The sequence below is a fragment of the Dendrobium catenatum genome, unplaced genomic scaffold (genome assembly GCF_001605985.2).
Source record: "Dendrobium catenatum unplaced genomic scaffold, ASM160598v2 fragScaff_scaffold_946, whole genome shotgun sequence".
NCBI lineage: Eukaryota > Viridiplantae > Streptophyta > Magnoliopsida > Asparagales > Orchidaceae > Dendrobium > Dendrobium catenatum.
Genome location: NW_021319408.1, coordinates 447,831 through 471,522, shown reverse-complemented (window position 1 = coordinate 471,522; position 23,692 = coordinate 447,831). Strand labels below are relative to the sequence as shown.

Sequence of the window (23,692 nt, the reverse complement as noted above, 5' to 3'; positions counted from 1 at the left end):
CTGCAGGATAATGGGAAAAGTTTTTGTTAAGATGATTACAACTGTTTGTTTAAATTATGATTTTCTTGCTGCTTAAGAAAATAAATTTCTTATAATTATAATAGTAATAAATTTAATTATAAATATAAATTTTCATCATATAAATTTTTAAAAAGCAGCAAGAAAATCAACCAAACACAATAGTGATAATATTTTTTAAAAAAATGCGATTACAAAACACCCCCAAGTTGAACCTTAGGGGTCATTTAAGATGATTAACACTGTTTGTTTAAATAATTGTAGAGAAAAAAAATATATATATATATATTTTTTTTTAATTTATTGTGAGCAAAAGAAAATAAAAAATAACTTTTATTCATATTCTAATAAATTTAATTTTTAAAAATTATTTAATTTTTTAATACATTTTTAAAACATTTGAATCACCCTTAAATTTAATTTTAATACATTTAAAATTATTATATTTAACTATTTTCAAACACTATAAATTCTCTATCATTATCACCACCAGTCACCACCAATCAATGCTACCAATTAGCACTAGCCTCAACTGACGTCATAACTATAAATCACCATTTACATCATTATTGAACTTTATATTACATTCATTTTAATTCAAAACAGTCAAAAAAAAAAATCACCAATATTTAATTTGCACTCATCCATACAATTCTAAAGAAAACAAATTGCATTTTTTCACAACATTTTACATTACATTTTATATTTTGGTTCATAATGGCCACAATAATTATGTTTTCCTTCTTTGATATGCGTTCAATAGTTGATACATGAACCCTAAAATAAAAAAAACTCATTGGCAATATGAGATGTTACTTCGCTAGAAGAATGATTGTTGATGATAATATAAAGTTAACTCATTCTTCTAATTCTATTTTACAACATAATACATAGAACAGAAAGCTTGTTCAGCTGACAATCTAATGGTTAAACCTACTGGAAAACTGCTCAGATGGGGGCTTTGGTGGCCATTCTCTTTCCCAAAAATCATATTTTTGAAAGCTTCAAATCAGGAGCTGAAACAACAGGCTTAAATGGATATAAATTTCAGAGCTTGTAAACTATTGTGATCGATCAGTCTTGCCTGCTGTTAACTGTGCTGCCAAGTTTTGAGCACAATGAACATGAAGTGCGCTTGCACGACTTAGAACTTTAATGGCGGCGGATGACAGTGGCGGCGGACTTCAAGTTCACTAAACTGGCGAGACTTACTAATATGAATACTATGGGTATCCAAGTAACATAGCCATATGCAAGAGGTGGAAGGGAAATGGCAGAAAGCACTTAAATATTGAGTAAATTGATCACAATCTGAAACTCAGAACTCCCAACGATCCAAATGCATCATAGCCTCAGCCATATCTTTCTGTGCTTTCTTCCTCCGATAAAAGATTGGGCAATCCCGACTAAGATTTCAAAGATTAAACCCAGTTAAATTACCTACAGAAATGTATAATACAAAAAAATAGACAGATATACAGTTTTTTTAAGGCTTCGTTTGGGACAGCTTTCTTACTGCTTCTTAAAGCAGTTTTTTAGTACAAAATTTTTAATTTTTGTATTAGAAAGCAGTTTTAAAAAGTAATAAAAAAGCCGTCCCAAACGAAACCTAAATCTATAGCCTACCTTGTACACAAAACATCTTGGTGAAGTGAACCTTGGCATTCCTGGCATTGTGTCCAAAGCCTCCCAAAAAGCACCTCCAACTCAGCAACTAAAAATATTGATAAAAGGAGATTATACTTATGTAACGACTAAAATAGACAAGAGCTAAGCTGGAATGGCTCTTCAATTGAAAGAGGCTAAGGCTTTCATTGGGATGGCTTTTTTATTGCTTCTTGAAACAACTTTCTAGTATAAAAATTAAAATTTTTATATTAGAAAACTGTTTCAAGAAGCAGTAAAAAAAGCCGTCCCAAACGGAGCCTAAATGAATAAAGAAACTAAGCAAGAAAATGTGATTTTCTAAATATCTAAGATTATTTTATGTAGATTTGCAAACGAAAATTTGATCATACCATTTGCCACTGTTTTGCAGTACAATTCAGCTTCCCTTCCTTTGCAATGTGTGCAAAGTGTTCGATCTGCTTCACTAGAGTCATAAAAGACAGTACTCAAATGATTAAGGAGATCACAAGCAAATAGGTATAAGCTATGGAACACCAATGTAACACCATAGAAGTCCTTTACTGATCCCTTTTTTGTTAATTTAAATTGGATTATTCAACATAGGTTTTCTTTCATCAGTTAACAATGTCAATAAATGATCACTGCTAAATGTTCGCTCTCTACGGTCACAAGAAAAATGAAGTGTGCCACAACATCATATGCAATCGTAGGCATTAAGTGAATTCAAGTTCCAAATCTACTAAAATTATACAGACAGAATATAAAACATCTATATTATGAATTATCTTACCTGATTAAAGCTTTGCATCCAAGGCAGCTGAGCTGTTTCTTAGCAAATTTCATTATTCCACTGTTTGAAGGAGTTGAATTCTTTAAATTTCTTGTATGTTTTCCTTTGAAAAGCTCTTGTTGTGCATTCTTAAGAATAGGTTCAAATATCCTCAGAAGTGGCTGTCAACATGTCAAGTTTGTAATGACTGACAAAAGGAAAAATGACATTTTAAGAATAAAAATAGTAGCTTAGGAACACACCTTTTGAAGTTGGTTTTCAAGATAATATTGAGAATCAATGGGAATATTATTCTCAAGCACATAAATTGGATCCTCTGATCTTTCATATGCCTAGTTGCGAGGACATGAAGAATCATCAGTGCAACTTCTTAGCTTATTTTTAGAATTGTAAAGAAAAAAATTTACCTTGGCGCCTTTTGCAGCTTTAATAATGACATAGGGAACCCGATCTCCAACATTTGGAGCAGTAGCTGCATCCCGCTACGACCATCACCAAAAATTGTTGCATAATGTCAGTCAAGCAACTCGATTTTATACATGTTGGAATAAGCCAAGAGTTTCTAGGGATTCAAGAGCTACAGTACAAACAAAGCAACTATTTTGAACGCTGAACATAGTAAGAGGCATGTTCATGTAGGGTAAGAAAACTCTAGTATAGTTCAAGTTATGATACTATTTCAAACTTGTCAAGATGGCCTCCATAAAACTCTAAGCTAGTTCATGTTCCTTAAGAACTTAGACTTATCTCGGAAAAAAAATCACACAGATTCGCCATTCAATTTTCTTGCAGATGCACCGCATGCTAAAAGGCAAACTTGAGCAAAGCAGCAAATAACATATCAGAGATTGAGATTTGAGTTCTGGCAAATAACCTGAATCTGAAGGTAAAAGAATTTGTATGAATGCAAACAGAACGCTCCAAACTCTAATTCATATCAGAACCTGTCTTCCATTGAATGTTTGGATTTCCACTATCAGAATGTTAAACCTTTTTGTCTGTGAGACGAATCATGTACAATGATATCTACACCGCACCATGCTACACAAGTTGCCACATAATTTGTCACTGGGTTGCAAGAACACTTAGATGCGTGTACTTCTTATCAAAATGTTTAAAATTGATTTAAGTTTGGATTTTGGCCACTTCTTAAAATTTCTAGTTTCAGTAGTTTTGGTTTCTTTGTTATTAGAAAACAGTACAAAAATGTATGTAAAGAAAGTATAAAAAGTATATTTAACGAATAAAACAAAGAGGATTATTCATCTGTGGTCAAATTACAACACACAAACTTTGATAGGACCTCATCGGTAGGATTATAATAAAATTTTGAATATTGCTTGAGAGTTTAGCTGAAATTTCATTCAAAATCTTCGAGTTTCAAATGAAACTCAATTAAGTTTTGGCTGAAACTCTTTGAAAAAAGCTAAAAATAAAAAATCAAAACTGAAATGAAAAAATGTAAACTTAAACGCTATGATTCCTATATACAATATCCCACAGATTTTCTTATCAAATCGAATCTCATAAACTTATAAACATGTAAATAGAGTAAATAATCAGTAATGTAAACGCAACATTGTTCTCATCAATCTTAATTAAGATTGGCCTTGCGTCAACCATTGGTTATACATGACCAACAAAGACTTTCATTATTTTTTATGCAATAGATGCTCCTCCAATTGTCTCTCTAATATAATTATTTTCAATTTATCTTTTGAAGTTTAATAATGAAAAGTTAAATCAGCTTACCTTTTCTATATATATATATATATATTCATGGAAAATTTCAATTTATAATTATAACAAGCAGTGACAGTATAAGTGTGTCAAACTAGGGGATGAAAAACCTCAGATCCCAATTCATGACCAAAAAGCACTGATATTAGAAATCATGCAACATAATCTCATTTTAAGAAACGTTAGCATGAAGTATGAATCATAAGTACACTTAATCGACACAAACTCTCTACTCGCAAAGGTCGATCTAAATTCGTACTCTCATCCAAAAATTTACCCTATGTCTGTGAGGTTCTCTTGGATAATGCAACTCATGGGAGCCTTCAATCTAGTGGGTTAATTACCTCCTCTAAGTAGACCTCAATGACAACCTTGGAAGGGAAAATCACGGGACATTGATTGGGTTAGTTATCACGGCTACACCATCCACTTTTAAATGAAAGAATGGTAAATTTCTTGATCATAAATCAAATTTGTTGCTATTATATGATTATCATTTAACTTCTAACAACTAACCCTAATAAAAAATTTTCTCTCATCACCAAGAGGATAATTAACCACAAAAGTTTCCACCTATGAGAAATTTGAAATCAAATCATAAAATCTTCATAAAATGAGGGCAAAATATCGGGGTAATGTTTATTCACAAACAAATATACGTTTTGAAATTTGGCTCGAAAAAATCAAAACTCTCTTAATAGAGCCAGAGCACATAGTTAGTCATGGTTACTTTCATCGGGGAATTAAGTGGCAATACATCCATTATCATAGCACATGTAAGCACACCTTTTAATTATAGTCTTGATGGCCTTATCATTGATAACAAAAGTAGATTGATGCTATTAGCCAAGATGATTTTTTATAAGTTAGAGAGGCTTTAAATATTTATTAGATTTAAACGAGAATTTGGCTTTTAATAGGACACAATGGAGAAAAAGGATTCATGTAGCCGACCCCACGTAGTGGGATAAAGGCTTGATGTTGTTGTTGTTGTTGTTGTTGGTGTCAATATATGATACGACCCAAAAATCCACCTCGAGCCCTACCCAAAAATTCCATATTCGGGTCAGGTTCGGGTTTAATTTTTTGACACGATAGATATATCAAGTCAGGTTTGGGTTAACTCATGAACCTGAAAACAACTCGTTTGACCCGCCCTCGTTTGATCGGATCTCACCTCAACAATCAAGCTCGTGCTCACCCGCTCGCCTTGCGGTCTCACCTGTTTTCCCTCAAGTCCTTGCCTGCTCGCCCCTTCCTTCGCTCACCCACTCGCACTCGCGGGTTAGCGAATAGGGTCGTGTTAGTCAGGTTGGTGTCGATTCAGGTTCAGGTCTAGATTTTTTACTCATTTGGACAAACAAGTCGAGTTAGGGTCGGATGTGTTAAGACCGGGCCGATTTTGGATTTGACCCGAATCCTACCCAAAAATTTATTTTGACACCCCTAATTTTTTCCGCCCGATGCAGTAGTAATGAACAAGTTAAATCTAGATATAAGGCATATTTGGTACCTCAAAACTACTTGCACAATGTTATTTTCTTTATTACTGTTGCCTAACCCTGCAAGTTACTTAGCAACTAACAGCAACCATGAGAAAAGATGAATAACATTTTAAACGAATGATAATAGTAAAATAACTTGCTTGGCAGGCACTGTGATGTAGAACTTCTGGGTCTAGGATTTCTAACGCCCACTCTAACATTCAATATAGATTTAGATGCACAAACATTCAATTTTTTATGGGAAAGCAAGCTAGATGTACCCAATGCAATAGGAATTTAAATAACTGTGGCTCGTGCATTAATGACCACTTGTATGAATAATATTTCACTACTATGTCAAAAATATTCGAGCAAAAAACACTTCATATATTCTAGTGAGATCCATACTTTTCGCATTCGTTCTGCAAGTTCAACATGAGCAGCTTTCACAGCATAATCGTCACCAGTTTTTGTCAGACCCTGTGCAATAGAGACAAGCCAGTTACTCGAATGTAAATAATACCAAAAAAAATATTCAATACGTTGATGAATTTAGAAGCAACTAACGGCAACAGCCAAACAAAAAGCTGCAACTTCATTCAAGCCCAATATCAGTTCTCCTACTCATGTTCTCACCTTTGTTATGACCAAAAGAGAGAGATCCACTCGGCTCATCAAAAGATCGGAAACAGTGTTCTTGACATACTGTACAGCACCAGAAACATCTCTATCAATCAATATCTTGTGGAGGCACTCTGTTACAAGATTTTTCACAAGCAGGCAATTGTCTCTTCTAACAGTCTCAATACCTGTTAAGCAAAGGTCACCCAAAAATCCAAAGGTAAGATGCCCACTCCAGAGAACATACTATAGTTAACAACAGCTCTTACCTTTTGTATCCATTTTGTCAAACTTATTAGGATTCGACCAGTACAATCCTGCATACCTCTTCTTGCTTATCAGTAAGTATGGATAATATACCTTCTCAAACTCTAATTTGATAGGCTTCAATGACATCATTATAAGAGCAAAAAGAAGAGGGAAGGAAGAACAAAGGCAGTGTCAGTTACGAACGATAGAATATTCTGTGCAGAAATAGAGATTAATAGTTTAACTAAAAGCAGTAGAAAATTGTTGCAGCAACTTTTGGACTTCATGCAAGCTAACAAAACAGAACAGCTTCAAGATCTAAGTTAAATTATGTGAAATCATAAGATAAAATTTGGATGGCATCACAGTAAATAACAATTATGTAAGATTGCTGCAAAGGGGTACTATAGAACTAAATTGAGCAGCAGAAATCAATCTGGTAAGACAGAAAGTAACCAAAGCGAACTTAATAAAAAAGTCCGGGAAAACTTCAGTGTAAGGAGCAGAAGCAAAGCAATAATCTGCTTAAAAGCTTGTTTTCACTTAGTACATGCGGGCAACAGTTCAAAATATTATTTTTTGCATGATCCAGTACAAACAAATTGCAGACAAAACAATATTTGCTGGGTACTTGCCTTCCTGAAAGTACCACTAATATACTCTGCCGCCTCTTTTCCTAATTTCATTGCAGCCTCCACAGTAGACACACCAAATTGTACCATAACAGAATCCGTGTCTCCATAAATAACCTAGTGAAACATATCAAATTATAACCCTTACTGAGAATCCAGACAGACTTAAAATATCGTGCTGCATAAAGAAAAAATATCAGCATGTCCAGTACAACCAGAGAACAGAAAACTGTTTTTTTCAGTTCATATTTAGTATTGATGCAAATGCAGGACAATTTTTTCTGATATTAGATGGCAATTTTGTGTGTTTCTTCCATACTTGTTACTAGCGCAAAATGACATGTGTTACAGCTCATTTTACAGCAATGCACACCTCATTTGCTTTATGGTTGCAAGAAGCAAGCGATCATGATAGCACGCTACTTGCTAGTGCACATAATGCACGGTGGAAACAGTTTCATATTTTCTGTGGAAAGAAGTGTGAGGGTCAGGAAATTTTGGTTCAAGAAGAACAAAGTAATAAAGAAGAACATGCAGCGGATTGCGGAGAATGATAAAGATAAAGAAATGGAGCCATTTTGGTTTATGATTGCAAGAATAACCAGTTTACTATTTGAACTCGAATAAAGGGTGAACAAATTATTACTTATATTTTGAGCATAGAAATCTACAGAAAATATTGGTAAGCATTCTTTAATGAAAATTAAATCTCCAATCATTTTGCATTTTGTTCTTATAATATGTATTGCTATAACAATAATAATTTCAGTTATCCATCTAATGCCTTCTTTGCCACGATAGTTATTTTCAATCTAATTATAATTTGTACCATGTTATGTGCCATGCACTAAGACTCCAAAGAACCCATGTGCCACATAGTGCATTATTGACATATATGATTTCTTCTACCACTAAAACAAAAGGTGAGAATTTTTTTCTTCAAAAGAAAAAAGCAATCTAGATGCTACATAGAAGTTTGTAAAACGTCTCATCTCCATATGATTCGCCTTCTCTCAAAAAGGAAAGGGTTGCATGCTTGAAACAATTTATAGTTTTGATTTCTTGCAAAAACAACTTGAGTTTGCGCCAGTAATCTCTTAAATGATGTTCAGAACCCTTCAAGCAAAGCAGTGGATATCTAGTATAAAAATTAATCAAAGCATTCACCTCCATGAAAATCTTTCTACACACTTGGAAATTCTCACAAAAAACTAAAGCTATAAATCTTGCCAATAAAGGTCAATGATACAATTCACGCCGTACAGTCAAGCATGTCCTTAGCTTGATGCCAGATAAACCACTTTATCCATCAACATTCCATTTGCCCAAAGTGCTTTTCAATGGAGAAACATTATGAAAACTCTAGATGTACCTGTGCATTATGTTCATAGTCAGCTAGAGTTGTAAATCTTTCTTCCACAAGCTTCTTTGTGTGCTCAATCATTTGTCGACCTTGAGATGTGATAAACCAATGAGAAGATGGAACAAGCAAGCCCCTGATGTCCTCTAATTTAAAAATGAAAAACAATATCAAAGAGGATCTTTACCATAGCTTGTCACACTCGAAGAAATCTCTAAACAAGGTAACTGCCCAATGGTAGCACCAGTAAACCCATAAACAGAATTCGCACTAATCTGCAGAAAAAAAATGTTCTTGTGTGCTTAGCTTGCCCAGGGAATGTCCTGTAAAAACCAAGAGAACAAAAGTTTACCTTCAATGCTAGTTGGCGGCCATCCAGTACAGCCTTCTCAAATGGGTTTTTTGCTTCCTGTGAAACAAAATGATTATACTTAAAATGGCAAATATTTTCTCACCGAACAAGTGAGAACTAAGGAGACAACACAGCGGCAAATATATAAAAAGGTTTAATTAGCAGCTGCTAAAAAAACTTATAAATGCAAAAACAACTCAAATTACCTTTAAGTCTGCTTTTGCCCTTTTACGAGCAGCTAATAATTCTTCTAGAATTTCTGGAAGTATGCCCTACAAACAAAGTTGGAAAAAAAAAACGCCAAATGGTATAGTATAACAAGTATGAATGGCTCCAATATGAGATACCAGATAAAATTAGTATACCTTTTGCAATTCAGATTTAACAAAAGAATCACCGGAAGGAGTCCTGTTAATACTTTCTGCTGGCAAGTTCATCTGGCGTGCATTTTCTGGTGTCAACTTGAGATGGAAGAGAAGTAGAACAGAATCAGTAAAAAAAATTTACTATTGTAAAATTACATTGTGATTGCTAATAACATCCAAAAAACTCGTTTCAATTATTTCTAGTTTTACTTCGAAGGATGTAATCTGTTCTTACTAAAGTGCAGTAGCATAGATTGTAGGCCATCATGATGGATGGATACAAGGAAGCAAAATCCAGAGTAGCAATTGGTTTTTCATAAAACCCGGTTTTTGCCTCCAACACCTACAAAATCGTATACAACAATGCAGCAGTATTAAAGCCTCCTTGATCTAATGTTAATCAAGGTTGAGAATTTGTTCATGCAAGGATATTAGAATATCTGCCTATAGAGGCAGTCATAGTATTAAGTGATTCAAAATTCTCAAAATGCTTGAATCTTAGGAGAATGTATTGATGCTTAAAAACACATAATAAAAGCTTGATTTGCTCATACAGTTGCCCCCTCAAAAGTTTCTTGTCCCGACCCCTGCCCTTTGATATTTGGAATGACCAAATTCTTCTGTTTGGCTTTCCTCAGTAGTTGTGAAAGAACCTAGAGAAATTCTTATATATCAGTGCCAAATCTGACAGCACAAACAAATCCCCCAAGTACATGTCAACAAGTCAATAATGGCACCTTAATACTCTGCCCTCTGGCGAGAAGGAAGGAAATAGGAACTCCCGTAACTCGTGCCATCTCCACATAGTTGTAAATATACATTAGTTTGTCTAAAAGCCGTTGTGGAAGGTAAGCATCCTGTATGATGAAAACAACAAGTATTTCACGTGACAAAGGTCATGAAGTGTTTTAAACCAGCATAATACACGGAATTAGATGGCATAATTGCTTCATTTATAAGCCAAACTGACCACTCACAGCATGTAAAATACTTTTTAAAATGATATGCTCCAGAGACCTAAATTTTGACTAGGCCACGAGTTGGGACTGTGAGGTTTACCTAGCTTTTTAAATGATCTCTAAAATCAGGCGCACTTTTACCATCAGCTTTATCAGAACTATTTGTGGTCAGGTTTTGGTAGCCTCCTTGAATGATTCATATTAAGTTTTTTACGATCACTATATTTTATCTGTTTTTTTCCACATAATTTAATTTTGATATCTTTGTTGTGCCCATCTTTCTTCCTAATATCAAATCATCCCTATCTATCTCACAAAATGCCAAAGCAGTCTTGAAGCTCTCGCTCTCACCAAATGATCAAGCAGAGGGCTTGACAAGGCTTCAAAGAAGGTAACCATTCTAGCCCCATTTGTACATTGTACGTATTTATTATTTTATGGGAAATTGATAGTAGTTAAAGAGTCCCCCCTAGAAAATAAAGCCAGTTACCCATGCATCCTTCATTAATGACACATCAGAGCTCTACCTTTTCTTGAATGTTCAACCTGATGATGTTTATAAATTATATTAGAAACAAGGCACTAGAAGATTCATGGAGAAATCAATCCATTAATGCTGCAAATTCAGTAATTAAAAAAAACATAATATCTACTTACTAACAATTATATAAGATAGAGAAATACTACAAGGAATTAGAAATATGATCAATTTTCATGAACTAATCTTTTACACCTTAAGGAGCTGGTGTTGTCCATAATTTTTTAATGTTTTATGCCATATTTAAAATAGCACGTGCCGCATCATAAACTATGCACTATATCTATATGGAGACCTTGGTGCACGATTCACCATTACAAGTATGAAAATGGGAAAAAAAAAGGATTTCGGTCCTATAATATTATTTATTCTTAGTCAATCATACCAACGCCTACATAAATCATTCGATGGGGCCTACCCTTACCAGGCATGGATGCCATGTGAGCATGTTTGCCATTACTGATTCACCGTCATAATTCTAAAGCTACTGATGTTGAGGTATTAGGGAACCGCCATCCAACATGCAACCATATCATATCACATAATCAAAATCAATGAACTGAAAAACAATACCAAAAAGAAATCTTCTGAAATTAGGAGGGCTAAGGATCTCTTGAGATGAGCAAGACTATCACTCCATTTTAAACAATGGGAAATTTCTATAAGACGAATGTTAGAAAACCAAAATGTACCTTTAGGCAATATACAGCAAGCCGCCTTCTTGTCTCTGAGTTCCCATTCTGAAGGTCAGATATAATTGAATGGTGGACATCTTCTTTCTGCCCTCAAATGAGCAAGGTCAGTAACAACCAAAACTATAATTACAAGTTTTACTCAAGCAGATGAATCAAACAATAAATAAGGTGGCATGAGAATCAATAACAGCACAATGCTTAGTAAGTTGTTCATAACCACGAAGTTTGAATTGTAAGGTAAGTAATATAGTTGTCCTTTATGAACCCTTCTCGAAACCTTCTTGTCAAGGAGTTTATCAAGTGACATTACAATTTATATTCATATTCCTTTTAAGAACTTCCCTAGTTCCAAATTATTCTAACAAGCCAATTATCCTATTAATAAAAGCCTGTTGTTTCGTACTGAATGAAAATGTCAATCAAATCTTTATTGTCTTTACCTCAATAAATACAGGTCGACTGCTTCCATAAAGAATTCATCATTTACTACACCAGTAGTTAGTCTTCTCATGCTACCAAGCAGTCCAAAATCAATTCATAAGCGAACCCTGTGCTTTATTAATGCATCCATTCTTCAAATGTTCCTGTCATGAATGCATCCGTTGTGTTACTTCTTGGTTACCTCAATCAGCTCTCACGGAATCTGTTTATCAGATTTTAAGACTTTGATATGCTCCACTACCAAATTTATTTAGCTAAGAATAGGAGCTTTATTTTATTGTTGGTTATTAATATTTAAGCTTATTTCAATTATAACATTGATTCCCATGATGTTTTACTCAGTTTATCCTTTCTAATGTTACACCGCATTTGGCATAGTAACTGAACCGAAATATTAAGCCTACATTTTTTAACATTGATTCCCTTGATGTTTTACTCAGTTTATCCCTTCTAATGTTACACCGCATTTGGCATAGTAACTGAACTAAAATATTAAGCCTACATTTTTCTCCTTGGAAACATACAACATAAGTAGGCGTACAAAAGGTAACCTTAAGTTTATTGAAGATCTATTATTAAGCAACCAATGTTGATGAATCTAAAACAAATTTCCCCACACAGAAGAATAGAGAAAGTATGCATTCCAAGACAAAACCCAATATTTAACCAGAGCAGCTTAAGTCCGCATTCAATCAAGTAGATCACATCCTCATTAATATTACAAGCATGCTTGAAGCTCAAAAAACCAAACTTAAAAAATAAAATTCAATAATGACAAGGGCACGTACCAACTTTAATTTCATAAGTCTTCTCTTTAAATTTTAAGAATGCATATGCTTTATATATATTTTTAGTTGAAATTAGCATGTTATTTATTTACATTTATACTGCAGCAAATGATGATATTTAGTGTGGCATGTTTTCTCTTTTAGATTTATTTAAATGTCAACATATAAACTTCATGAAAACAATACAATAGAATGAGCACAAAATAACATTAGACAAGCACATATGATTGCATGAATGATTTAATATTCCTACGATAAGCATTGAATGATTGATGGTACACGTGTTGAAATCTGATGTCTTCATCATTCTCCCCAGGTGGACACGTATACCATCGTCGGAGACGCAGATCGACGGCTACGATCCAGAGCCTCTATTTCTGATTTATTTGCATTTTATTTATGCTTGTATTTCTTGTTTCCTAGTTTGCCCCTATGGGCATTGAGTCGCTTATGTAGCCCTGGGGCATTTGTGTCATTTCAGTTTTCATTTTATTTTGGCCTACTTATATGAGGTTTCATGCATTGTAAGTTTTAGTTGATGAATTATTGAATGAAATTTCTCTTTTGATCTCTTTGTGAGTTTGTGAAGCCTCCAAGATCTCTTTGTGAGTTCTTGGGGAGGAGGCACTTGTAGATCTCTTTGTGAGTTCTATTGGAGGTGTTGTGCAAGGTTGGTAGATCCGACAACTTCTCTTTCTCCCGGAACGCAATTTTCTTCTTCTCCACCTAGCCGAAATTATCCTCCTCCCATAAGCCTTGCCACTGCCCCCATTGGACCACCCAAGCCGCTGGCTCCCTGGCAGTCACCACCCGCCGGCCATCCTCCCCACCCCCTCGGCCCCATCCCCTCCTCTAGCCGCCCGCCTCCATCCTTGGAATTTCAAATTTGAAATTTCAAATTTTCCCAAGAGAGATAAATGGTTTTCCTAAAATAACTCCTTGATTTTAGGCAATCTTCTTAATTGAATTTCAATTCAAATTTGAAATTCAAATTAATTCAATTTTTTTTTTTTAATTCAAATTAATTCAATTGATTGCCCTTATATTAGGAAACTTTCCCCACATAAGAAATCTGAAATTTCAATTCATATTTTTTAAAAAATCTATGATTAATTTGTGAGCCTCATTTCATTATTACTCAAGCCCCTCTCTCCTCTACATGTGGCCGGCCCCCTTCATGGGCCCTCTCATCTTTCCAATTTACATTAATTACTCCACAAATTCAGCCCCAAACTCCTCCTCATTGCCGCCCCTCTTCCTCTCCTTGGATTAATTTGAATTTCAAATTAAATCCCTCTCCCAAACTACTAAAATCTGAATTTATTTCAGATTTCCTGCACTTATCTCTTAGCCTCCCACCCTAGCTGATCCCCTTCTAGACCTCAAGCCGGCTAGCCCTTTTTTCCTCCAAGCCGCCACCTCCATCTCTCCCTCCTCTTTCTTTTTGGCGCTCCCTCAACTCCCGGCGAGGATGCATGGCGGATCCCGAAGTTGATCACGGATTCGTACTCGACGCCCACGGAAACATCCACATCGTTCGATCACCATTCTTCGACGTCAGGTTTGGTTTCGACGACACCGTTGAAGATTACATGAACCGAATCCTCCCCCATCTCGTGGACATCCTCGACGATCAATTCTTGGACTACGAGTGGACCATCAACGGCCATCCACCCGTTTCTCCAACTCCCGCTTCTTCCCCGGCGACAAGTCATCTCAGCATCACTTGTGTAATAGTGGTATTTCTAAGAGTGCTTACGATCCTCTTCCGCTAACCTCCACCTTCAAGAGTGATTAAAGGATCTCGAGATGAAGGATCTAGATTTTAAATGTGAGGCTTTGTTATAGTTGGCTATTTGCATTATCTAAATTATTGGTTATTAATTTTGCAAGTTCTCGTAATCTCAATTGTAATCGATTGCTATTGCTTTATCTTTCATGCTATTTTCTAAAACCTCTACTTGAGTAAACTAGTTTTATGGGTAGTACGCAAAGTTCATAACTTTTATTAATCTCTTAAATTGCCGCATTTAGATTCACATCAAACAGTTTATGAAGATGCACAGTACTTCATCCCAAAGAAGCAAAAGTCTTTGAGTTCTCTTAAAGCTAAAACATTAAACTCAAAGGCTGCGAAGCGACCCAAACATGAAGGTGAGAAGAAGCAAGTGGGGAGAAAGAAGGCAATGCCGACTTTTCCCAAAACAGCGATCACTCCTAGATCAAAGAAACATGTGCCTCATCTAGGGATGAAGATGATGAAGATGATGTCACTCCAACCAAATCCTGAAGAGTCTACAACTGAATGGAGTATGGAGGTTGAATATTCAAATAATGATTATGACTATGACTCTATCTACATAAACACGGTGCAGTGTGTGTTCTCCAGAAGGATAAGCAGCCTGTCGATCTCAGATAGTGTGCTTGTAGTCCGGCGTATTCCCCTACAACACTTCAAAGAAATCATTCCACGCGAAGTGCATAAGGTTAAAGAACTCACCACCCTTTATCTGTCTCCCCTTAAAAAGGGGACTGCACCAAGGAATATATTATATTAAGCGGGAATGCGTGAAGAACAGAATCATAACTGGTGTTGTATGCTCATTGATTCTGAAGAGTTACTACCTACGAGGCTACCTACGTTTAATACCAAGGTATTCAAAGAATGCTACGAAAGCAAATCAATATTCCTACCACCAAACGACAATTTAAATAAATTTATTTTTTTTTTAATTTTCATTTTAATGATGTCATGCAATTTTGAGGCTCCTAAATTTTACATCAATTGCTAAACTATTTTACTCAGTTGTTAATTTATATGGCTATTAGAAATTTCAATTTGTAAGCTCACTTTTGAAGTTCGCCTTCAATTAGCTATGTACATGAGGGGTGTGCGAGAAGGGGGTATATACTCTTAGTTGTATTGAAAGTAACATGTTACTGTGGCATGCTTTGGAGTGATCGCAACAAGTATTCAAATATATGAATATTTCTTCAATGTGCACACCTGAGCAAAAATGTCAAAAAATATTTAAACGAACTTTAGGTAAATTAGCAATGATACACCAGTAACACCAGCAAGTAAATAGTTTGCACGTTGCATAAGTGTAATATGTATGTTAAGATTAATATTAATGTATAAAAACATTGTTGTATTATTGGCAGAGAATCTAGAAAAAAGCACAAAGCGGTAAGCTTTAAACTCATGGAAATGGTTATTTTTGTTTATACCAGTTGATGCTATATTATATAAGCTCGGAGTTCACAGAAGAGTACAAAAAGCAAGTGCTAGTAAAACCGCTGCATTGTACATACATGACATCAGATATTTTCCTATATTAAAAATATAAGATAACTTACTTGTTCGCCAAGAAAATGTGCAGAAACAGAATTCAAAGAGTAAGAACTAAGTTTATAATCCCTTTGCATTGCCTGTATGAATAAATACAAAATTAAGCTAGTGAAAGAAGTTTCAGCATTTCTAAATCAGCGTAATCCAGAACTAGATCAGCATAACGGACCTGAAGAAGATCAAATTGAACTCTCCCTTCAATAGTTATGTCTTTGCTTTCTCGTATGCCATACTGTCTGCATAAATGTAAGTAGTGCCAAGTCAGGATAAGGGAGGCAATCTAAATACAAAGTAAACAAAATTAAGAAATGCTGGTAATTGCTGACAAAGAAGATATCCAAACACCAATGTTGCTAATGCATTGCTGTTTTGATATCCTTACATAAAAAAAGGAATAATCATATAAAAGCAAGAATCGCTTTCCAAGAAGTAGGGACACGTCAATTTAACACAAACTAAAAACCGAGAACATAAGAGTTTCCTGTATTCATAGGATTTTAGAAGTTGATATATGCAAACTTACTTCTGCATTGTAGAGAGGTTATTATATCACAATAAAGGCAACCTAATCATCGTTCATACAAGCATTAAATATAAAGTTCTCTTATGTTATGTTACCCTGTGCAAGGATTTGCGAAGTCTTCAACACTTCATAGCCGCATGGTGTCAACTGACCATTGAAAATATAGTAATTAGTTAGGTCTATAACCTAAATTCTCTTTATTTTTAATAACGAATGAACCAACTCGTCAATAACTTAGCGCACAAATTAATGAAATCAATATGCTAGTTCATGTTGGTAAACAATCTTAATTTAGTTGAATAGGAAACAAGCAACAACCTTCGAAACAGTCACCGTCCTGGAACTCATTGCTCCCTACCGCTTTATATATGTTTTAAAACCTAAAAAAAGACAAAAGTATAACTAACAAACATTTTTTTTCAAGCTTACATGTCTCTAAAAGTAGACAACATGGAAGAATGAAAGACTTTGGATTGCAATGTTTGATAGATAAGGACCCTCGATGAACCAAGTATTTGATTAAATTAAAACGTTTTAGAATAGGCCTTTACAGAACATGAGTTGAAAGTACGTGAGCACAGAGAATGGAAGAAAAATGAAAAAAAAAAAACTTTCAGATACAAATAGCACAAAAATTTTGCAGAAACAAGACACAAGAAGCAACCTTGAAGAGAAAGTAGTATCTCGGACACGGACCCGACTATTTCTCACACGGCCAAGGATTGGAAATCCTGCTATCTTGAGTGCCTCAGCTCTCTGTTAGACCATTGCATGATAAATTAAAAATTAAAAAAAAAAAAAAAGTGTAGCAAGCTAAAGATACAAAAGGTATATTTGATGTAATGGAGGTTTCTGAAGTATTTGGAAAGGAGAGTAAGTACCTCGATCAGATATGGCAAATCAAATTTACAGATGTTGTATCCTATTAAAATATCAGGATCTATCTCACGGATGAAGTCCTGCAAAATTCAGCATTGGCATTTCAAGAGTACTCTGATAAAGGAAAAAAAATGCTTTGGTTGATAAATGATTAAAAATACAAAAAGGTGGAAGTAGCGCTTCTTTAAGATAATAAAAGTAGAAGTAATTTTGGTGGTTTGAGCAGATACAAATTAGGGTAGAAGTTGCGAAACAAAAAAAAATGCCAAGACAAATAATTAAGAAGGGAAAAAAAAGTTAAATCAAAGGTAACAATAATATAAGTTCTGAGAAAAGATGTATATAATACCCCATTCCGCAATTAACAAACACGACAAGGCTATGATGATTATTAAAATGCATTCAAACAATATGATCATTGTCCATATTAAAGGACAATCCTTCTCAATTTACTATATTAGATTAAATTTCTATAAGGGAACAATGAAAGTTACAGTAGCTGCTATAACACCATATTATGTCTCTTGAACTTTGATTAGAACTCCAAAGAATTTATTGTGTTTCATTCCAATATTTATGATGAATTTATACAAACCTAGGAAAGCTGATATATATATATATATATATATATATATATATAGTAAATGAAAAAATAAATATGAAATTAATTACAATAGGGCAGCCCATAGATTGATAAGGTGGAAGCAATAATCCATGGATCAATGAATTGGCGATGAGAAGAAGAAAAGAGAGAGAGCTTGACGGGATACAAGTGGAATAGAATGGGGAGCTAAGGACCTGATTGGGTGGACAACGAGGAGGTGAGCGGCAAGGCGGGACAATCATGAGGCAGAAGGCAAAGCGGAAGCCAACGAAGTGAAATCTGGTGCTAGTTGTAGCAGAGATTTTCCACACTTTCCTGCAAGAGAATGAATCAATGTAATCTATTCCAAGCTTAATAATAGGGTTGTAAACGAAGCGAATGTTCGACAAGCTGCTCGTGACTAGGTTCGATAAGAGTTCATTTATGTTCGTTCAATAAGTTAATCGAATGAGCTTGAACACTTATGATAACTACTCGATAGCTAAACAAATGTGCTTGAGCAGCTTATCGTTCGGTTCGTCTATGTTCATGAACAATATCGTTTAAAGCTCATGAACAAGCTCTTTAAGAAACCCAATTAAAGTTTGATTAAGGCTCGTGTTCAGCTCGAATGAGCTTGAAATAAATATTATACCTATTTTTTACTAATAAGGTGAGAATCACCTTATTTAACTAATTTAAACTACAATAGTATAAAAAAAGTCCCTCACCCCCAATCGAATTTAATTAATCACAATGCATAGTGATTTTCAAGTGATTTTTTAACTATAACCCACTCTCACCTCTACGAATTCTACCCACGCTCGAATTATGCGGCCAGAAATCGCACACCTCGATCTCTCTCTCCACTGTGGCATCAGCAACACCCAAAAAAAGTGAGAAGTCTAGTCCCACACTGCTTGGAGTAATTTGGTTTTGCTCTATAAAACTGAAAACATGAGTAGAACATTTGTTGTGCAACGGGAAGGCGATGGGGACGGGTTGGCCTGCTCGATTGAGTTATATAATTTCATTAAATGAGCAGCACGTTAATAGGCATATCAAGGTATATTATTTTCTTAAATGAAATGCTCGATAAGCATAAACGAGCAGCTTGTTAACTGGCTTGATAAGCCAAAAATGAATCAAGATCGAACATGAACACGAGCTGAACACAAACAAGTACTTTTTAAATGAGCTCAATCTAGAACAAAGATTTAAAAAAAAAAATAACTAAGCACTAATTGAGCCAAGTTCGAAGAGGGTCTTGCCAAACGAGCAAGAACTCAAACATGCCGAAGCTCGGCTCAGTTCGTATGCAACCCTACTTGATAACTTATGAAACTTGAAAGACTGACCCCTAGTATCCTTTGGTGAGAATGTCAGCAAGTTGTTCCCTAATGGTAACAAAAGGAGTTCAAAGTAGACCGATACTTAACTTCTCTTTTATAGAAGGTTTGTTAACTTGAATATGCTTAGAATCGCCATAAGGCTCAAAGTTATGTGCAATAGTGATCACTAGTGGTTGACTTCAATACTAGTGTCGGGGTAGAGTTGATCGCACAATATGTTTTGAAAGTGAAAAAATGCAACATCGCAAAAAATTTGCCTAACTCGCATTGACAATAAGCCCAAATAGCTAAAACAGCCTCCGTTCGCAAAGCGAACAACACCAATGCGCACAAGGCAACTGAAACAGGTAAGAACAAAACTCATATTGGTCAGGTTGTCGATCAACAAAAAATTAATATTTCGAGCACACGAATCGATGCAATAATGATGTGTACGAATACTGATGATTTGGCGACTAGATTGAGGCATGATTAACATAAAAAAATATTTTATATTTAATATTAATTTTATGAATTTAAAATTAAAAATAAAAGATAAAGAGCTAAACCTAAATACATTTAACCCTAAAGCCCCCTAATAAATAAACCCTCATCCAACTCACTCCCTCACAAATCCAGTCGACACTCACGCAACCCCATCCTCCTCTCTCCCTCACGCTCGGCCTCACGCACGAAAGGAGCCAAAGTCTCCTCTCCCTCTCAGATCCATCACTTTCACACCCACGCTTCACCTCCTCTCTCACCTGCCTCTTGGTTCGCCCGTCTCCCAATCCCGCCGCCAGCTCCAATCAGTCGACCACCACCACCTCTCCCTCTTCTTTTTCTTCTTCCTCTTCTTCCTCTTCTTCTTTCCCCTCCTTCCTCCATTTTTCATCTTCTTTTTCCTCTTCTTCCTCTCCCCTCCTTCCTCCATTTTTCATCTTCTTTTTCCCTCTTTTTGCTTTCATCTTCTTCATCCCCTCATCTTCTTCTACCTCAAAAACCTAACTCTAGCCCCACCTTTCTCTCTCAAAAAACGTACGATTAAGGAGAGATTTCTCGCTCTAACTTCATCCCTACATTCAAAAAAACCTTCCTTACAACCTCCTACACCACCAAAAAGCCCCATCATATTTCATTTTCTCTCTCTAGAACTAGAGAGAGTTAATTACCTCTAAAATCAAAGAGAGAAAGCTCACTTCCCCTCAATAAAGCCTCTCACACCCACACCCTCTCCCTCACCTCTCCTGGGATTCTCTCTGTAGAAAGAGAGTTCCTCTCTTTCTCTCTCTACAAAGAGAGGTATTACCCTCCCTTTCTATCTCCAAATACTTTCCCATCAAAACCCTAGTCTCTCACCATGCCCCACTCACTCTCTAGAAAGAGAGAGAAATCCCTCGCACGCACGCACGCGCACACACACAGATATATATATATATATATATATATATATATATCAAATAAATGATAATAGTATAAAAAAATATTCGTGCATTGCAAGTGTCATCGTCGTCTCACCGCATCGCACTTTGAGGTATAATCTCAACCCGACACTAACTTTGTTTTATGAATTGCAGCGTGTGAAACCCTAAGTACCCTTAACTGCCTTTTTTGACAGCCGGAGAAATAGTATGCGTATGTATAATCCTAAGTATATAAGATAATTTTTCTTCGCAAACAGGGAAATACAAATGTGCATGCATGTAAATGCCTTTCTTGGCAAGTAGGAAATATTGGCATGTTGTTATGCCGTGGAAGCAAAAAACAACAAACAGTAATATAACAATTGCAATACAGTCAAAATGGTGGCTGATTTTTTATTAAAACTTCAATAAGAGAGAACAAGTTACAGGTGATCTACAATCGAGAGGTAGATTAACTCTCCCAATCAACCTAGACACCGCTAGGAAGCACTAAAAAAATAACTACAGCAAACACCGACAAAAAATCATCAATAGCATCATCCTAAAACCCTAGACAACTCCCCTTTAAATAACCCTAGAACACAATAACACAAATAGAAACTTTCTAAACAATTTAAATATAATGTAGGAAATCTTCATAAACAATTAAACATAATTTAGAAAACCTTCCTAAAAATCTAAACATGATTTAGGAAATGTTCATAGATAAATTAAACATAATTTAATAAATATTCCTAAACAATTAAACATAATTTAGGAAACCTTCCTAAATAAAATAAACATAATTTAAGAAACATTCTGAAACAAATTAAACATAATTTAGGAAACATTCATAAACAATTAAACATGATTTAAGAAAAATTCATAACAATTAAACATCTTCTCCTTGATTTCTCCTCCTCACATAATGAATAATAGCTTCCCTGAATTCTTTAACATCTGCTTAATCATCTCCTCAAGATTTCTAAAACTTCCTGCAATCGCTAAAAGGCGCTCATTCAACGATCTCTATATGTTCGCAACTGCCCTACTTCTCCCTCCAACCTTTCTTCCAATGCCTCAAGTCTTTTCCCGGCTATCGGTCCCAAGAAATTGCTCTGATACCAATTTATTTTTTCGTGAAAACAAAAACAACAAACAATAATATAAAAACTGCAGTAAAACCAAAACAGTGGCTAATTTTTTATTAAAACTTCAATAAGAAAAAACAAGATGCATGTGATCTACAATTCAAGAGGTAAATCGGCTCTCCCAATCAACATAGACGCCGCTAAGAAGCCTTCAAAGAAAATAACAGCAGCAAACACCCACAAAACTCATCAATAGCATCATTCTAAAACCCTAGACAACTCCCCTTTAAATACCCCTATAACACAATAACATAAATTAAACATTCCTAAATAATTTAAACATAATTTAGGAAACCTTCATAAACAATTAAACATGATTTAGGAAACCTTCCTAAACAAATTAAACATGATTTAGAAAATATTCCTAAACAATTAAACATAATTTAGGAAACAATAATAAATAAATTAAACATAATTTAGGAAACAATTCTAAACAAACCAAACATAATTTAGGAAACATTCCTAAATAATTAAATGTGATTTAGGAAACATTCATAAACAATTAAATAGCTTATCCATGATTTCTCCTCCTCACATAATAAATAATAGCTTCCCTGGATCCCACAAGGTGGGATCCCCCTAACAAATCATATGCATGTAAAATCCTAAATATCCTTGAATGCCTTTCTTCGTAGACCGAAAAGTAATATTATGCATGAAAATTCTAAATATGTGTAATTGCCTTTCTTAGCGGGTGGAGAAATACAATGCTTTATGAAACAGGTAACTGAAGACCCATGACTGCTTTTCTTGGCAGGTAAAGTTAGAGATTTCGATTGCGGTGTCACCCGACACCGACCATGCAAGCCTTTCATGGCGTTGTGAGAAGGCTTAGCACCTCAAAGCTGCTCCCACGAGGGGACGGCGTCAAAGTGTTGCCGAAATTTCGACCAAAACAAAAAACTTAGGCTAAATTTAGGGAGATTAAACCTCAAAGCTAAAATGGTACAAAAAATAAAATAAAATAAAATTTTAAATCATAAAAATGATAACATGAATGAATTAAAATAGAACTTACAATGAAACCATAAAAAAACAACTTGGTTATTCGCCAACAAGCATGGACCAAAGCACCCTCAGCTCTTAAGTCGCTTGTACAAACTTAAATCCCTCGGCAACACTCTTTTCACATATCGAAATGTGTGGGATGAAATAAAGAAGAGCTACATATTTATAACCCAAAAAGGAACCATGTGTGTGGCCCACCTAAAAAAAAAAAATCTAACTATGGAGCATGGAAGCTACATATGGAAACAATATTAAAATGTCATTTCTAGGATCCATATTTAACATGTGTGAAGATCCTGTTCCAAGGAAATACATTGGATTCTTTAATTATTTGCAATCAAGTAAAATATGTGCTTAAATACACCTAAATGCAGTCAGTATTTATCCTAAAAAATACAAAAATTATTTACGTTGTTACGACGGTACTTTTATATTAATAATCGCCATGTAGGATTCCTCTAACATATCCCCGACAATTATCCTACTTAAAAGCTCCTTAATGAAATAAAGTTATCAATCATTGTACAAGTTACGGGAATGCAAGTGCCCTATGTAACATGCACGTCAACTGCCTAAATAAGGGGATTCATATTCCTGTGAATGCGTCGTAAACCCCATGAATGCTAATACATTATTGCATGTCACGAGCTGCACAACCAACTCATTGAAGTGTGAGTCGTGTCAAATAAATAAAAGAAACATCTTATACACTTCTGATCGTATAATACAAATGTGCTCGCAACATACAAATGTACTACATAAGAGCGCTAAGTAGCATGTATGCATACAATCAATCATGCA

At 35.0% G+C, this 23,692-nt stretch overlaps 1 protein-coding gene across 1 annotated transcript in view; it reads right to left on the bottom strand.

Moving 5' to 3' along the window:
* Window positions 1-748: 748 nt before the first annotated feature.
* Window positions 749-23,692, bottom strand: part of LOC110095356 (DNA polymerase delta catalytic subunit) — a 33,383-nt gene continuing 10,439 nt past the window's right edge. Inside the window, exons 8-30 of the mRNA XM_020820869.2 lie at window positions 17,418-17,495; window positions 17,201-17,292; window positions 16,183-16,249; window positions 16,022-16,093; window positions 11,430-11,516; window positions 9,978-10,097; window positions 9,795-9,893; window positions 9,476-9,583; window positions 9,241-9,336; window positions 9,082-9,147; window positions 8,876-8,932; window positions 8,711-8,798; window positions 8,536-8,615; window positions 7,167-7,280; window positions 6,552-6,666; window positions 6,298-6,470; window positions 6,070-6,141; window positions 2,845-2,919; window positions 2,680-2,769; window positions 2,438-2,598; window positions 2,037-2,110; window positions 1,645-1,732; window positions 749-1,424 (exon numbers count right to left, since the gene is read on the bottom strand). Of these exons, the coding sequence (XP_020676528.1) occupies window positions 1,337-1,424; window positions 1,645-1,732; window positions 2,037-2,110; window positions 2,438-2,598; window positions 2,680-2,769; window positions 2,845-2,919; window positions 6,070-6,141; window positions 6,298-6,470; window positions 6,552-6,666; window positions 7,167-7,280; window positions 8,536-8,615; window positions 8,711-8,798; window positions 8,876-8,932; window positions 9,082-9,147; window positions 9,241-9,336; window positions 9,476-9,583; window positions 9,795-9,893; window positions 9,978-10,097; window positions 11,430-11,516; window positions 16,022-16,093; window positions 16,183-16,249; window positions 17,201-17,292; window positions 17,418-17,495 (2,160 nt within the window). The 3' untranslated portion in view covers window positions 749-1,336. The remainder of the gene's footprint in view (window positions 1,425-1,644; window positions 1,733-2,036; window positions 2,111-2,437; window positions 2,599-2,679; window positions 2,770-2,844; window positions 2,920-6,069; window positions 6,142-6,297; window positions 6,471-6,551; window positions 6,667-7,166; window positions 7,281-8,535; window positions 8,616-8,710; window positions 8,799-8,875; window positions 8,933-9,081; window positions 9,148-9,240; window positions 9,337-9,475; window positions 9,584-9,794; window positions 9,894-9,977; window positions 10,098-11,429; window positions 11,517-16,021; window positions 16,094-16,182; window positions 16,250-17,200; window positions 17,293-17,417; window positions 17,496-23,692) is intronic.